Here is a 17,757-nt window from a genome sequence, read left to right as displayed (position 1 = left end):
AGTGTATTCCTTAGATCTCAGCCTCCTGAGTAGGTAGGATTATAGGCTAGAGCCACTGGCACCAAGCTGGCTTGAAGGTTTTTGGGGGCCTGAACTCAGGGCCTGGGCACTGTTCCTGAGCTTCTTTTGCTCAAGGCTAGCACTCTACCACTTGAGCCACTGTGCCACTTCTGGCTTTTTCTGTTTATGTGGTACTAAGGAATCGAGCCCAGGATTTAATGCATGCTAGGTAAGTACTCTTATCACTAAGCCATATTTACTCAGCACAGTTTTGTCTTTATATGTGACCATCCGGCTCAAAAGCTTTTTTTTTTTTTTTTTGGCAGGTCATGGGGCTGACTTTGAACCAGGATCCTCAGATCTCAGCCTCCTGAGTAGCTAGGATTACAGGTGTGAGCCACCGGCACCTGGCTCAGAAGCTTTTTTTTCAGTACTGTAGTCTGAACTCAGGACTCCATACTAACTAGGCCGTGGAGCTTGAACTCTAGGTCTGAGTGCTGTCCCTCAGCTCTTCAGCTCATGGCAAGCGCTCTACCACTTGAGCCACAGTACCACTCTATAGATTTCTAAGTGTTCTTTAGATACAAAGCTGAAGCTAAAATCAACCATGAACATCAACTCTGCTGATACATTGCTCATTTACCCTTTTTTTTTTTTTGTGAACACTGTACAGAGGGGTTAGAATTACATGGGCAGAATAATGCGTACATTTCTTATCAAGCATTGCAGCCTCCTCCTTTGTTTACCCTTCACATCCCTTCCCAGCCTTCCCCCCTACCCCCTCATTTACCCTTATATATTAGAAGTCAATACCATCTCATCAAAGTGTAAGGAGACTACTCAATAGAAACTTAAGTCATTTTTGTCTGGATTTTTTCTGGGATATCACAAGAAAATACCCCTGAACAATCATTTATTTATATAGGCAGGTCTTCCCCCAGGCAAGGTACAGAAACACAAGTTCATTTTCTGGATGAGAAGAGGATACCTATATTCTATCAAGAATGGTCCCAAGGGATAATGATAAACAAGAGACTTACTGCTCAAAAAACGGTTTTTAACCCATCGGTTTTGCTTCCGGGCATATCTCTTAGTTACTTGCTTCAAAGACTCGATACCTGAAAGATATGGTAGATACAGGAGAATTTAGGTAAGCATTTCTTTCCTTGTTAAGAAAAGGCTCACATGCTGGGAAGGTGGCTCAGTGGTAGAGCGCTTGCCTTGCATGCCTGAGGCCCTGGGTTCAATTCCTCAGCACCACATAAGCAAAAAGATAAAAGCTGGAAAGTGGCGCTGTGGCTCAAGTGGTAGAATGCTCACCTTGAGCTGAAGAGCTGAGGGACAGCGCCCAGGTCCAGAGTTCAGGCCCCACAACCGGACCCCCAAAAAAAAAAGAAAAGAAAGAAAAGAAAAGGCCCACACAACCCAACAGAGAAAAGCAGAACAGGAGCTGGGAATGTGTCTTAGTGGTATCGCATGCATGAAGCCCTGGGTTCGATTCCTCAGTACCACATACACAGAAAAAGCTGCAAGTGGCGCTGTGGCTCAAGTAGTATAGTGCTAGCCTTAAGCAAAAGGAACTCAAGGACAGTGCCCAGGTCCTGAGTTCAAGTCCCAGGACTGGCAAAAAAAAGGAAAGAAAGAAAGGAAGAAAGAAAGAAAGAAAGAAAGAAAGAAAGAAAGAAAGAAAGAAAGAAAGAAAGAAAGAAAGGAAGGAAGGAAGGAAGGAAGGAAGGAAGGAAGGAAGGAAGGAAGGAAGGAAGGAAGGAAGGAAGGAGAAAGAGAAAGAGCGAGAGAAGGAAAGAAAGGAAGAAAGAAAGAAAGAAAGAAAGAAAGAAAGAAAGAAAGAAAGAAAAGCAGCACAAAGTTAGACTACATAGGCAGCAATCTCAGTTTTGAGTTGACGGCCATTTGGGGGCTTCTTCTAGCCTCAACTCTTGCTCAGACCATAACAGTAGGGTGCTCTCTCATCCAAGGATGTCCAAGACTAGTTAGAAGGATGGATTCACACCTTTCTTTAGAAGCTGGTTACTTGTCTCTGGTGTGCATTTTCCCTCAGTGATCAGGTACTCGTGAAATTCCTTGAAGCCAATTGACTGGAAGATACCATGTTGATAGTCCTGGCTGGGAACAGGAGAGCATTAGCAGATGAGCCATTGCCTCTGAAAACTAAGCCTTGGACACTGTCTTCTAGAACCATTTCATTTCAGATGAAAACATTGAGATTCAGAGCAGATACTGACTCTAAAATTCTCCCCCTTCCCTCCCAGATTACTTCCTTGAAAAGTAACTCCCAGGAATGCCTGAATAAAAACTCCAACTGTAACAAGTACACTAATCTGCCTTCCAGCTCTCCCAAAGCCTAGGGTAAAGACTGATAAACAAGATCCAAAGCTAGTATTTATGTCTCTGGTCTTTCAGCCAAAGGCAAAGAGTGGAGAGTTTTAAAGTCACAGTCAAATACTCACCTCTTTTCTGAAACTTTCTTCTGATTATAGCGCCTGTGAAAATCTCTTAGCTCCTCCAAGAGACCAGCAGCAAGCATGTCATCCACTCTCTTATCCAAGCGCTCATCTAAAACTTAAATCAAATTAGCCCATGAACTAGCAACATATTGCAGGTACCTCCTGTATACTTACACAGTAAATGGACAGGCTGCCACAAAGAAAAGAATCTGTTCAAATGGAAGAGCTATTCAGATTTTATAAGTGAGCTAATAGCTGGGTACCAGTGGCTCATATCTGTAATCTTAGCTACTCAGGAGGCTGAGATCTGAAGATTGTGGTTCAAAGCCAGCCTAGGCAGAGAAGTCCCTATAAGACTCTTATCTCCAATAACCACTCAAAAACAGAAAGTAGTGCTGTGGCTTGAGTGGTAGAGCACTAGCCTTGAGCACAGAGATGCTCAGGGACAGGGCCACGCCCTGAGTTCAAGCCCCACAACCAACCCAGGAAAAGTGAGATAATAATTTATATAACTTAACTCATGACAGATTCAGCAACTCCAAACAAAAATGGCCAAAATAAAACATAACCATTCTCATTATATAAAGCTATATACAACTGTGTAAAGGGTAATACTTTATTTTATTTTTTTGGGGTCCAGTCGTGGGGCCTGAACTCTGGGCCTGGACCCTGTCCCTCAGCTCTTCAGCTCAAGGCTTAGCGCTCTACCACTTGAGCCACAGCACCACTTCTGGCTTTTTTCATGCATGCAAGGCAAGCGCTCTACCACTGAGCCATCTTCCCAGCCCTAATATTTTATTTTTATATAAACTGTGTACTTACTAGCTCTACCACTGAGCCACATTCCCAGCCCTAATATTTTATTTTTATATAAACTGCACTTACTAGCTTTGTAAAGGTGAGTAAGGATCCCCTAGTTTACTGTTCTTAACAGCTCCATTTCTACCTCTTTTGAGGTACTTAAGAGACAAGAGTCTCATAGATTTTCCTGCCCAAGCTGACTTCGAACCATTATCATCAGGTTTCAGCCTTCTGAGTATTACGGTTACAGGCATGAGCCACCAGCATCTGCTCTTTCTTAACTCTTGTCTTATATTTGTCACTTGCACTGTCCCTGAGCTTCTTCATTCAAACCTAGCAATATACCACTTGGAGGTAAGTCTCACAGACTTTCTGCCTGGGCTGTCTTCAAACATGTTCCTCAGATCTCAGAAGTTCATTCAAACCATCCTCGGGGGCTGGGAAGGTGGCTCAGTGGTAGAGAGCTTGCCTTGCATGCATGTGCATGAGGCCTTGGGTTGGATTCCTTAGCACCACATAAGCAAAAAAATAAAAATAAAAAGCCAGAAGTGGCGCTGTGGCTCAAATGGTAAAGTGCTATCCTGGAGCTGAAGAACTGAGGGACAGCGCCCAGGCCCAGAATTCAGGCCCCACGACCGAACTCAGGGCTAGCCCTGAGCAAAAAAAAAAAAAAAAGGCCCAGGACAGCACTCTTGCCCTGAGTTCAAAACTGGCACACACAAAAAAATCTTCTGAGCTGGGTGCTAGTGGCTACTCAGGAGAATGAGATCTAAGGATCATGGTTCAAAGCCCAGGAAGGTCCATGAGATTCTTTTTTTTGTCGGTCCTTGGGCCTGAACTCTGGGCCTGGGCACTGTCTCTCATCTCTTTAGCTCAAGGTTAGCCATTTGAGCCACAGTGCCACTTCTGGCTTTTTCTGCTTATGTGGTACTGAAAAATCAAACCCAGGGCATCATGCATGCAAGGCAAGCACTCTACCACTAAGCCACATTCCCAGCCCCCATGAAATTCTTATCTCAAATTAATCACCAAAAAGCCAGAAGTGGAACTGTGACTCTATACAGCACTAGCTGTGAGCAAAAAAAAAAAGACCTTCAGGCTGAGATAAGAGGATCCACTTTCACAGCAGCCAGTCCGGGAAGGAAAGGCTGTGAGACTCATCTCCAATTAACCACCAGAAAACCAGAAGTGGTGCTGTGGCTCAAGTGGTAGAGCCCTTGCCTCGAGCTGAAGAGCTGAGGGACAGTGCCCAGGCCCAGAGTTCAAGCCCCACAACTGACCAAAAAAAACAAAAAACAACAAACAAACAAACCCAAAACAAAACTCGGAAACAGTATCCAGGCCCTGAGTTCACACCCCAGGACCATCACAAATATATATAATTTTTTCCATAAACTTAGTAACAGAATAACACCAAGTGTTTATCATTTCAGTTACATTCTCCATTGCTATCTCTGCTACTTATCATCATGCAATGATGTATACTTTCTTACTTTCCTAAAAAGTTTGCATTGTTGAGGGTGACCACTTGCCAGGTACATTCTAAATATCTTGTGTGGGGCTGGGAAGGTGGCTCAGTGGTAGAGTGCTTGCCTTGCATGCATGAGGCCCTGGGTTCGATTCCTCAACACCACATAAGCAAAAAGAAAAAAGCCGGAAGTGGCGCTGTGGCTCAAGTGGTAGAGTGCTAGCCTTGAGCTGAAGAGCTGAGGGACAGTGCTCAGGCCCAGAGTTCAGGCCCCACGACCAGACCCCCCAAAAAAAAAAATCTTGTGTTTCATTTATTAACTCCTTTACTTAGCAGTGCTGGGATTTAACCTAGGGGTCCTGTGCATGTCAGGCAAATGTTCTACTACTGAGCTATATACCCTGGCCCACAACTCAGTATGTATTATTAATTCATTAATCCTCACTGATGCTATGAAATATGTTCTATGATTATCTCCATTTCATAGAAGAACTGGAGCACAGAAAGTAAACTAAAAACTCACACAGGCCAGGCACTGGTAGCTCAAACCTGTAATTCATAATCCTAGTTACTCAAGAGGCTAAGATCTGAGGATCACAGTCCAAAGCCAAGGCAAAAACATCTGAGACGTACATCTCCAATTAACCACCAAAAAGCCAGAAGTAGAACTGTGTGTGGCTCAAGTGGTAGAATGTCATCATTGAGCAAAAAAGCTAACACAGTGCCCAGGTCCTGAGTTCAAGTCCTAGCTAGTACTGGCACAAGTTCTGCTTATGACTATACTACACAATCATCTCATTCTCAGCCCCAGCTCACACCTTTACAAACTGTCCACCTCCCGAGAGAATGATCACCATCTCTTTTCTGTGGCTCCCAGCACTCTGAACATACTACTAACCTGCATTTCTCACATTGCAGTATATCCATCTCTTTATTGGCACCCTACCAGACTGGGCAGTCCTTAAGAGCAGACATCGTCTCTGAAACCTAGTTACTTCATAGAATACATGGTTCTTCATTAGAATGCTCACTGAATCTTTGTTGGATGAGTTACTATTATTACAGGACACTGTTATGTTTGAGCAATAAACACCATCAGCATATCATCATATCCACTTCTCAGGCCTGTGCTAAAATTATGAGTGATCCACCCTCCAGCCAACCCCGATGGGATGCTTTCCACAGGAAAACTTCCTTTTCTATTCTCCTTTGGACCTTCACTAGACAGCCATCTTACTTCCATTCTACTCATCTCATTCAAGCCATGCATCTCATGTTTAGAACCAGCATTAACCTTCACTTTTCAGACAGATACCTAAGGGAATGGCACTGTGCCTAAGTCAACAAATAATAATTGCGATAATAAATTTAATAGCTAGCACTAACTAGTGATTATTATGAGCCACCCATGGTTCTAACACTGCATAAATAGTAACTTAGCATTGTAAGTTTTACCTCAAATGGACTCTAGGTGATCAAAGGGCTTTTACCTGTCTGGTCAGCATGAAGCCAGAGGATGCAAGGGTTAGGGAACTTCAGAGGGCCTCCGAGGGGACCACCGCCTTCCTCTGCATGTTGACGACGAAGAAATTCACTGTGAGAGATTCCTGTTTCTTCAAACACTTGCAAGCTCCTAAGTTGTTTAAAGGGGGAAGGAATCCATAGAAATTATTAGTAAATAATCATTCCCGACTGAAACAAAGAAAAAGGACAAATGTTACAGAAAGCCACATTTTCATTTTTATGGTGTATCTTTCCCCCTTCCCCCAAACAAGGTCCAGGGTGAGTATAATCTTAGGTCTCAGAAAGATCTTAAATAGGAAAATTCTATAGAATGTGAGAAATACAACCAATATTCTAAAACAAGTTAAATAGGTTCAAAAATAACTAAGTTTTCTCCACACAAATAGAATGAGACTCACTTTCAAGTGAACAGTAAAAGAGCTTGGTTGGGACACTCTGTACAAGCCAACAAGTCTGGTCTCGCTGGAGTGCCTTTCCCACAGTTCGAAAGTATGTAGTATATCCAGCTCATCAACTTTCTTCTTAAATATGTCTAAAATTAATCAAGAATACTCCTGGCTAATCCAGTACTCTGTTGGCACAAAGATCACTGAAGAAAAAATACACAGACTTACTCTAAGCTGTGTGTGTCTATTATATTATGCAGCACTAAGTAACTAAACTCTCAAACTATACTCTACCACTCTACATGATTGCAACTTATCAGCTTGAAAGTGATCTTTCCCTTTCTGACTCACTTCTGTTTTCGGGAACTCTAACACAAGAGTAGAGACCCCTTGTCTTTCAGTATCAATGACCACTCAAAGTGGATCTATCAGAAACAAAAAAGTAACATATTTCACTTATAAGGAGTTTAGAATGCAGACTCAACCCAAAATAAAGGTGAAAACACACACACAACCCTCAGTCTTCTCTAAAGGAGAGACTCTAGAACTCTTCTAATGACTCATTAAAACATGATCCTCAAGCTCATAGAAGCAGCAAAATAAAGAGCAATGCTAAGAAAGAAAAAACTGATTTGTCCAAACTGATTACAGGAGGGTACAGTATGCTCAGGGGAGAAGGAATCCAAAGGTGTAACTCTTCTGAACAACTAAAATATCAAAATGAATACCAGGAAGTGGAAGCATGTTTTGGGGGTAAACAAAGGGGGGCAGGCTACAGGAATGCAGGGAGGAAAGGTAAGAAAATGTAGTCATTATATTGAATTTACATTTTTACATTATGTAAAAAATGAACTATATAACTTGAGGGTCGCCGTGGGAAGGGGAAAATGGGAGAGAGAATGAAGGAAGGGGTGACACCCAAGAAGCATATACTCATTACCTGAGGTATGGAATTGTAACCTGTATATACAACTACTTAATAAGTAACAATAACAATTTTTTAACTGATTTGTCCAAGGAGTGGAGAATAAGAGTTGAGGTACAGCACAAATGGTACAATATCTACCTGGCAAATAGAGACCCTGAGTTCAACTCCTAGGACCACAAAATGTGAAACCGAGGAGAGGGACAGGTGGACAGAGAGACAAACTGACAGAAACAGAATAAACACCTCGCTTTAAAATCATGTCATGGAGGCTGGGAAGGTGGCTCAGTGGTAGAGCGCTTGCCTTGCATGCATGAGGCCCTGGGTTCGATTCCTCAGCACCACATAAGCAGAAAAAAAAAGCCGGAAGTGGTGCTATGGCTCAAGTGGTAGAGTGCTAGCCTTGAGCTGAAGAGCTGAGGGACAGCGCCCAGGCCCAGAGTTCAGGCCCCACAACTGGACCCAAAAAAAATCATGTCATGGGCTGGGAAGGTGGTTCAGTGGTGGTGCTTGCCTTGCATGCATGAGGCCCTGGGTTTGATTCCTCAGCACCACAAAAGCAAAAAAAAAAAAAAAAAAAAAAAAAAAAAAGCTAGACATTGTGCTATGGCTCAAGTGGTAGAGCACTAGCCTTGAGCTAACAAGCTGAGGGACAGAGCCCAGGCCCATAATTCAGGCCCCACGACCAAAAAAAAAAAATCATGTCATAAGCCAGGCCCCAGTAGCTCATGCCTGCCCAGGAGGCTGAGATCTGAGGATGGTGGTTTAGAGCCAGCCAGAGCAGGAAATTCTGTGAGACTCTTATTTCCAATTAACCAAAGTGGTACTGTGGTTCAAGTGGTAGAGCACTTGCCTTAAGCTGAAAAGCTGAGGGACAGCGCCCAGGCCCAGAGTTCAAGCCTCACAACCAACCTCCCCCCCCCCCCCCCGCAAAAAAAAGTCATAAAAATGAATGCTCATCAAAATATTCCTAAGGGTTTTTTTTTAATAGAAGTATTTCTATTAAAATGCTTTTTAAAAAATGTCTGGATTTTAGAAAGTATAAACTTCATCATACAGGGGTGGCAAACAACAGTCCAAGGTCCCTTAAAATCTTTTGCTCAAGACTAACATTCTACCACTTGGGTCACAGCTCCACTTACTGTTTTTGAGTGATTAATTGGGAGATAAGAGTCTCACAGGATGCCAGGCACCAGTGGCTCACGCCTGTAATCCTAGCTACTCAGGAGTCTGAGATCTGAGGATCACGGTTCAAAGCCAGCCCAGGCAGCGAAGTCCATGAGACTCTTATCTCCAATAAACCACTAGAAAACCGGAAGTGGCGCTGTGGTTCAAGTGGTAGAGTGCTCCCTTTGAGCTGAAGAGCACAGGCACAGTGCTCAGGCCCAGAGTTCAAGCTCCACAACTGACAAAAAAAAAGTCTCAGGGGCGGAGAGGAGAGGGGGGAGGCTGGGAAGGGATCGGTAAACAAAGGAAGAGGCTGCAATGCTTGATAAGAAATGTACGCATTATCCTGCCCATGTAATTGTAACCCCTCTGTACAGTATGTTCACAAAAATAAATAAATAAATAAAATGAAAAAAAAAAGTCTCACAGGAACTTTTGTGCCCAGGCTGGCTTTGAACCATGATCCTCAGATCATAGCCTCCTTAGTAGCTAGGATTATAAGAATGAGCCACTGGCACCAGCTAAAATCTTTTGGTACCTAACAGGCCAGACACATATGCTTCTATGCTACTCATGGCCCACCTGCCTATACTGACTTTTGTATGGTCTACAAATGATCTTACAAATATCCAGATAGCAGTGGGTAGAAAGAGGGTTCTGTACCCCAGAGAGAACATGAGTGATATTGCCCAAAGGAAACAAAAAATGTTAGAATGAAAGGTGGCCCTCTAAACAACAATCCTATCTGGAAAGATTTTATTCTGTCAGGCAATGGTGGCTCACATCTGTAATCCTAGCTACTCAGGAGGCTGAGATCTGAGGATTACGGTTTGAAGCCAGCCTAGGTGGAAAAGTCCCCATGAGACCCTTATCTCCAATTAACCTCCAGAAAAACAGAAGTGCAGCTGTGGTCCAAAGTGGCAGAACAATAACCTTGAACAAAAGAGCTCAGAAACAGTGTCCAGGCCCAGAGTTCAAGCCCCAGACACAAAAATAAATAAATAAATAAATTATTATTTTTCATGAAAAATTTCATCGGCAGATGTGGTACAATTAGGAAAAGATATTCTGAAAAGGCTCCTAGGAGACAGAATAATGAAGAAAGAAAAATCATTTGGGTAAACTACTTCACAACCTCTATGATTGCTAGATGTTTCCATAATATGTACCTCCCATTGGGGTTTGTAGCCCAATTGCTAGGGTTGTCCCCTTACCAGTTGAGCCATAACCCTACCATGCTTTTTGGTACTTATTTTGGAGATGGAGTCTAGCAAAAATTTTCTGCCCATGAATGGCAATCTCCAGATCTCAGCCTCCAGAGTAGCTAGGATTTATAGGTGTGAGGCACTGAAGCCCAGCTCTTACTGTACTATGTAAACTGTATCCATACAGCTTCATTAGATGTTCCGTTGTGCTAGATGTGATAATCCCTCAACGTGGCAGAAAAGTAAAGCTAACACATGGAACTGCAATTCTAAACCACCTAAGAAAACATGACCTTATGAAGTAATTCACCACGTCTCTTCCCTATGAGACAGTGTTCATGTGCAAAGGTGAGCTGATCTATGAGACAGTTTACAAAATTCACCTCCCACTGGGAAAGCTGCTGGGGCAGAACTCAGCATTGCACAATCAATTATGAAACCCAAATCACAATGTAAACGGACTACATGCCAGAAAAAATTTATATGAAAACTGTTATACAAGCAAAGATCAAATAGAAAACGAAGCAAGATTACATAGGCCCTAGGGAAAAAAACGATCATGTACTATGCATTTAAAATGTAACAACAAAGTAGGGTGCAACTGTTTATTGAGGGAGTTGGACTGAGACAGTCCAACTGTTTCAGTTCAAGTCCTGGGCCTCCTAACCTGCTGAGCTGGAAGAACATATCAATCTCCACTATTACGAAGTCTTCTGTTACTTAGGCAAAGTAAACTTCTCTGCCTCTCAACTCTATAAGAATTCAGGAGCAGTAGGCACATGCTTACTTTTTTTTTTTTTGTCTGTCATGGAGCCTAAACTCTGGGCTTAGGTGCTGTCCCTCAGCTTTTCAGCTCAAGGCTAGTGTCCTACCACTTGAGCCACAGCACCACTTCTTGCTTTTTCTGATTATGTGGTGGTGAGGAATTGAACCCAGGGCCTCAAAGCTTACCAGGAGAGTCACCTTCCCAGCCCCGGCACATGCTGCTTTCTTACCTGGCCACTTTGCGCTTGTCATGTGGGTGCAGCTTGGCAGCCATTTCTGGGTCTACCTGGCTTAGGCGTTTGTGCAGCACATGGCCATCCTCCTTCTCAAGCTCTACTTTCAGATCAATTACTTTCCCAGTGCCCATCTCTTGAGACTGTTAAAATGCAATTTAGAGTAAATGTCACTTAATAATGCAATACACTTTTAGACTGTATGGGCCAGACATTTTGCTTAGTTAGCATTATGAATAAAGAACAGAGATGTATCAGAAGATCTTACTGTATAGTGAGAGATAAATCATAAACCAAAAATTTCAATATTCTATGCTAAGTTCTGTGAGGCCACAGCAAACAAAGAAGGAAGGATTACTGCATAGGGAAGTACTCAGCTACCCTTCCCTGTACTGGTGCTAACACATCCATTTAACATATCCAGGAAACTAGTCTTTCAGCAAGGATGACTAAAGAGAGGACCAGAACTGCCGGTAAATTACCTTTGGATAAGTCTCCCCACACAGAGGCATCTCCACAAGAAAGGTCAGTCAGTGTTGGCCATCTCTCTGACATATGTATTATGCTGCCAGCCAGGAAATGCTGAATCAGACTAATGCATTGTTAACTTACATGAAGATGCTAATTAATCCACAGGAATATTTTTTCCCACACACAGCCCCTGCCCTTAGGCCTGCCTGGAGGAACATACTTCACATATGGAGGTAGTGTTTTCTGCAGAATACTAAGTAGGAAAATTACAACTGCTGAGCATAAGAAATAAGCCAAGAGTCAACCTTCCTCCCATTAAAACTAGCTATCATGAAAGAAACACCCATTTCCTCAGTGAGTTACAAATGAACTAAACTTACCTTGGTATTAACAAGAACTTTCCAGAGCAGAGACTCAATATAGTAATTGGTTCCTCCCACAACAATAGGAATTTTGTCCCGAGCAAATATATCTTCAATGTGGACATTAAGGAAGACATCATCATAGTTAATATGAAGAAGAGAATCCTGACACTTGGGAAGAGTACTAGGAAGAAATCCCATTCATTTGCAGAGAAAAAAAAAAAGGTAGAACAAAGATGAATTGATGCCAGGCTTGAATGTTCCCTCTAAGCTCACACAAACATTTCCACTTAGTTCTGAAGGAACTTACATAAAAAAGACAAGGCACAAATATATATATGGTAGTAATACCTCCAAGGTCTAGAAATTTTTAGGTCTTTTTGTCTCTTTTCAGTATTATTTTATTATAGAACTTTCTGAGTTTGGGGCTGGGAAGGTGGCTCAGTGGTAGCGCGCTTGCCTTGCATGCATGAGGCCCTGGGTTCGATTCCACAGCACCACATAAGCAAATAGAAAAAAGCCGGAAGTGGCTCTGTGGCTCAAGTGGTAGAGCGCTAGCCTTGAGCTGAAGAGCTGAGGGACAGCGCCCAGGCCCAGAGTTCAGGCCCCATGACCAGACCCCTACCCCCCCCAAAAAAAAGAACTTTCTGAGTTTTGCTGCTAAAAGCCAAAGTTTTCTTTTCTTTTTCTTTTTTTTTTTTTTGGTCAGTCGTGGGGCTTGAACTCTGCGCCTGGGCACTGTCCCTCAGCTCTTCAGCTCAAGGCGAGCGCTCTACCACTTGAGCTACAGCGCCACTTCCGGTTTTCTGGTGGTTTATTGGAGGTAGGAGTCTCACGGTCTCTCCTGCCCGGGCTGGCTTTGAACCGCGATCCTCAGATCTCAGCCTCCTGAGTAGCTAGGATTACAGGCGTGAGCCACCAGCGCCCAGCTTAAAAGCCAAAATTTTCAAGCCAGGTATGCAGCTCAAGTGGTGAAGAGCCTGACTAACAAATGAGGCTGAGTTCAAGCCCCAGTACTGACAAAAAAGAAAATTTCTAACTTTTATTTCAAATCAGTTTACCAAGCATAATCACAAGGGTTCTCACAGAACCAAGTGTCAGCTGTAGAGGAAGCTACCAAGGTGACATCCAGTGTGCAACTTTGCTTTTTAAGAGAAAATATAAATTGGTCTCTAAGCTACAGCTCTTAAGACTCAGGAAGTCTCTACTTCTATGTTGTAAAAGTACACATTTTTGTCACTCAAGACTTTACCAAATAAGCACAAGTTCTCAGAGAGACTTCAAATTCCAGAGCCCCGTTTTTGGGCAAGTTACTCGACCTGTCTGAAATTCAGTCTTCTCATCTGTCCAATGTAACATGTAAAGCCCCCACTAAAAGCCCCTGAAAATAACAAGCACTCCATTTACTTTAGTCACTTGTTTCTATATTCCTGCTACTTACTATTTGCTTTAACAGAGGTTTTCCTTTTGAAAAGAACTTCTGTGTGTGCATGCGTGCGTGCGTGCGTGCGTGCGTGTGTGCATGTGTGTGTCCTGGGGCTTGAACTCAGGACCTAGGTACTATCTCTGACCTTTTTTGCTCAAGAGCGATAGCTCTACTACAGGAGCCACAGCTCTACCTCCAGCTTTTTTGATGGTTAACTGGGGATAAGAATCTCATAGACTTTCAGACCTAAACTGGCTTTGAGCCATAATCCTCAGATCTCAACCTCCTGAGTAGCTAGGATTACTACAGCCACCAGCAACCCAACTGATTTAAAAAAAAAAAAAAAAATCACCATCTCTACCCTCCTTCCCTTCCCAGTCAATCTGTAGGCACAGAAACAGGTAATCTCTTTCTTTCAGAAGGAAACCTACTAACACTTAAGAAGACCTGGTAGCGCCGGGCGCTGGTGGCTCACGCCTGTAATCCTAGCTACTCAGGAGGCTGAGATCTGAGGATCGCGGTTCAAAGCCAGCCCGGGCAGGAGAGACCGTGAGACTCCTATCTCCAATAAAACCACCAGAAAACCGGAAGTGGCGCTGTAGCTCAAGTGGTAGAGCGCTCGCTTTGAGCTGAAGAGCTGAGGGACAGCGCCCAGGCCCAGAGTTCAAGCCCCACGACCGACAAAAAAAAAAAATAAATAAAAAAAATAAATAAAAAAAAAAAAAAAAAGAAGACCTGGTAGCGTAGGAAAAAAAAAAGTTACCAATCAAGGCTCATAAAGAAAAAGCACTTGCTGGGTGCTGGTGGCTCACGCCTGTAATCCTAGCTACTCAGGAGGCTGAAATCTGAGGATCGCTGTTCAAAGCCAGCCTGGGCAGGAGAGACCGTGAGACTCCTACCTCCAATAAACCACCAGAAAACCGGAAGTGGCGCTGTAGCTCAAGTGGTAGAGCGCTCGCCTTGAGCTGAAGAGCTGAGGGACAGCGCCCAGGCCCAGAGTTCAAGCCCCATGGCTGACCAAAAAAAAAGAAAGAAAGAAAAAGCACTGCCTTGTATTTTAAAGAAAAACAAATTTTTTATTCTTTTTAAGTACAGGGAACATAATTACAGACTAAAATAAAGCATCATTATATAACATAATTAGCAAAGGGGCTGGGAGCTAGGAGAAGAGGAAGGAAAAACTGTGAGATATCAGACTGAGAGTAGAAAAGAGGGGGGAAATGTAGTACAATGTATTTGATGGGGAAAAGTTTAATATACTTGCCTAAGCCCTGAAACTATTGTGATCTTGGATAATACTCTACTCTCTGGGCCTCAGTATGAATACTTTGCCTGTTAAATTAAAAAGGCTGACTGGAGAGTAGCTCAGGAGTAGAGTACTTGCTTAGCTCATACAAGGTCCTGGTCAGATCACTGGTCCCAAAAAAAAAAAGGGAAAAAAGTTGACTGAACCACAAGTGGGAGAATGAAGCAGGACGACTATCATTTAAGCCCAGGAGCTATCAGCCAGCCTGGCAAACATAGAAAGACCCCATTTACAAACAAAACAAACAGGCTGACAGGATACTTTTGTTTTTAGTTAGGCTCATTGTGTAGCTTAGGCTAGTCAGGAACTTTTGATCCTCCTGCAGCAAAGAGTGCTAGGATTCTGAGCTGAGGCAGTGGCTTACACCAGTAATCCTAGCTCCTCAGGAAATTGAGATCTGAGGATTTTGGTTCAAAGCCAGCCCAGACAGGAAAGTCTATGAGACTCCCATCTCCAATTAAACACACACACACACACACACACACACACACACACACGCACGCACGCACGCACGCGCGCGCGCGCAAAAAAAATCCTAAGTAGACTTGAAGCTCAAGTGGTAGAGGGGTAGTCTTGAGCACAGAGCTCAGGGACAGCACCTAGGCCCTGAGTTCAAGTCCCAAGACTGGTCCAAAAAAAAGTGATGGAGTTGGGTGCCAGTGGCTCACACCTATAATCCCTAGCTACTCAGGAGGCTGAGATCTGAGGATCACAGTTCAGTCCGGGCAGGAAAGTCCATGAGACGTATCTTTAATTAACCACCAGAAAACCAAGAAGTGGTGTTGTGGCCCAAGTGGTAGAGCACTTGCCTTCAGCTAAAGAGCTTAGGGACAATGCCTAGACCCAGAGTTCAAGCCCCACAACCAACCAAAAAACAAAGAAAAAAAAAGTGATGAGATTCTATATGCTTTTTTTTTCCCCCAGTCATAGGGTTTAAAAACTCTGGGCCTGGGTGCTGTTCCTAAGCTTCGTCAGCTCAAGGTTAGTTCTCTACCACTTGAGCCACAATGCCACTTCTGGCTTTTTCTGTATATGTAGTACTGAGGAATTAAGCCCAGGGCTTCATGCATGTTAGGAAGGCACTCTACACTAGGCCATATACCCAGCCCTCCCTGGGCTTTTTTGCTCAAAGCTAGTGTTCCACCACTTGAGCCACAGTTCTACTTCTGGCTTTTTGCTGATTAATAGAGATAAGAGTCTCATGGATTTTCCTGCCCACTGGCTTTGAACCACAATTCTCAGATCTCAGCTTCCTGAGTAGCTAGGATTACAGGGGTGAGCTACTGGCACCTGGCTCCTTTTTTAAATTATAAAGTACTCCATATGAAAGGATATATATATGTATATTGTATACTGGAACTGGAGGCATGCTCAAGTGGTAGAGCATCAATCATGAGTAGAAAAAAAAGCTAAGGAAAAGCCCAAGGCCCAAGTTCAAGCCCCAATACCAGTAGAAAGAAACATGTATAAATTATGAAGCCTAATAATAAAATAAATACTTGTGAACTCAACGTAAGAAATAGAGCACTACCAATATCACTGAAGCCTCCAGTATATGCATTCTCATCCCAACACCTGGCTCCGATCTAAAAAGGAATTGCCATTCTGAAATGTTATCATTCCATCACTTTTCTTACATTATTAGTAATGTGTATGGGTCCCCAATAAAGAAGTACACATTGGTTAGTTCTGCTTCCTTTTTAGCATTTATAGTAGCATAAATAGGACATACACATAGGTACTCTTCTGTAACTTCCCACATTTACATTCTTTCTGAAAAGAGATTCTTCCATTCCAACTGATGCACCTAGCTACAATTTATTCATTTTCACAGTTGAAAAGAATTTATGAGTAAAACAATGTTGGTTTTTTTTTTTTTTGGGGGGGGGGTCGGTCGTGGGGCCTGAACTCTGGGCCTGGGCGCTGTCCCTCAGCTCTTCAGCTCAAGGCTGGCAGTCTCTACCATTTGAGCCAAAGCACCACTTCCAGTTTTCTGCTTATGTGGTGCTGAGCAATGGAAGTCAGGGCCTCAAGCATGTCAGGCAAGCACTCTACCACTAAGCCACCTTCCCAGCCCTAGTAAAACAAATTTTATACACTCTCCTCTGAGTGGGAACTTAGGAATTTACATTTTTACTATTAAGTGCAATACCTTATACAAGTCCCTAAATTCAAACCCTGGTACCACCAAAAAAAAGAAAAAGATTACCAACAAAGCTCCACAAAACTCTAAAGTCATAGTCTAATGAGCCAAATGCCAGTGGCACACGCCTATAATCCTAACTATGCAGGAGAATGTGTTCTGAGGATCGTAGTTCAAAACCAGCCGGGACTTGGGGCAGAAAAGTCCGTGGGACTCTTATCTCCAACTAACTACCAGAAAACCAGAACCAGAAGTGGTGCTGTGGCTCAAAGTGGTACAGCTCTAGCCTTGAGCAAAAAAGCTCAGGAACAAAGTCCAGGTCCTGACTTCAAGCCACACAATCAACAAAATAAAACAACAATAACAACAACAAGACTCTATTCAATCAAATGTATACTCTCTTATCTACTTCAAAGTTTCATTTTATACACAGACACATACACAGATATATATAGAGATAGATAGAGATAGAGATATCAAAACCAATCTGAAATTTATTATGGCATATGTAATATAAGACCTAATTTTTTTCCAAAACAATTAACTGTCACAGGAATAATTATTAACAACTTCCTCATTTCTTATTATTGTGAAATGCCACCTTCATAACCATTTGAACCTCTAACTGGATTTTCTAGTCTGTGCCATAATTTTTCTAGTATTCCATGCTAAACTTCATGTTAAATTCCATGCTAGTATAATTGTCATGAATTTTCAGTATACTTTAATATCTGGCATTTCAGATTCTAAAGGAAATCTAGACTTTGAAGTGTAAGGACAGTCATATTAATCTTTTCTCAAAAACTTAAGTCTTATCCAGAACTACTTTTTTCAGTCCTAAATCTGAGTTTTGTCACTAAAACGAATTTTACTATACGTAAGAATCACTTGGCCCTCTTGTCATAATGCAGCTTCTAGTTGTGTAGTTCTGGAGAAGTATCTAAGATTCAGCATTTCTAACCAGCTGTGAGTGGCTGAGACTTAAGTAGAAAAAGCTCTGTATCTTTTAAGCCCCACAGGTGTGGCAGTCATGCTACCTACTGGTATTTAGGTCATGGGGACCCTTGCTTTGAAGGAACTATCACAAGAAAGAGAACTCCTTTCCTGGCT

The 17,757-nt window shown here is 42.8% G+C and overlaps 1 protein-coding gene across 1 annotated transcript in view; it reads right to left on the bottom strand.

Moving 5' to 3' along the window:
• The window catches only part of LOC138837852 (tRNA dimethylallyltransferase-like), a 40,945-nt gene that overhangs the window by 8,442 nt on the left and 14,746 nt on the right, over positions 1–17,757 (bottom strand). The window contains exons 3-8 of the mRNA XM_070036863.1: positions 11,791–11,889; positions 10,937–11,082; positions 6,225–6,367; positions 2,469–2,580; positions 2,012–2,124; positions 1,041–1,118 (exon numbers count right to left, since the gene is read on the bottom strand). Coding sequence (XP_069892964.1) covers positions 1,041–1,118; positions 2,012–2,124; positions 2,469–2,580; positions 6,225–6,367; positions 10,937–11,082; positions 11,791–11,889 — 691 coding nt within the window. The remainder of the gene's footprint in view (positions 1–1,040; positions 1,119–2,011; positions 2,125–2,468; positions 2,581–6,224; positions 6,368–10,936; positions 11,083–11,790; positions 11,890–17,757) is intronic.

Source organism: Dipodomys merriami, unplaced genomic scaffold (genome assembly GCF_024711535.1).
Source record: "Dipodomys merriami isolate MVZ:Mamm:240054 unplaced genomic scaffold, mDipMer1.0.p SCAF_277, whole genome shotgun sequence".
Lineage (NCBI taxonomy): Eukaryota > Metazoa > Chordata > Mammalia > Rodentia > Heteromyidae > Dipodomys > Dipodomys merriami.
This window is presented reverse-complemented; position numbering and strand designations above follow the sequence as displayed.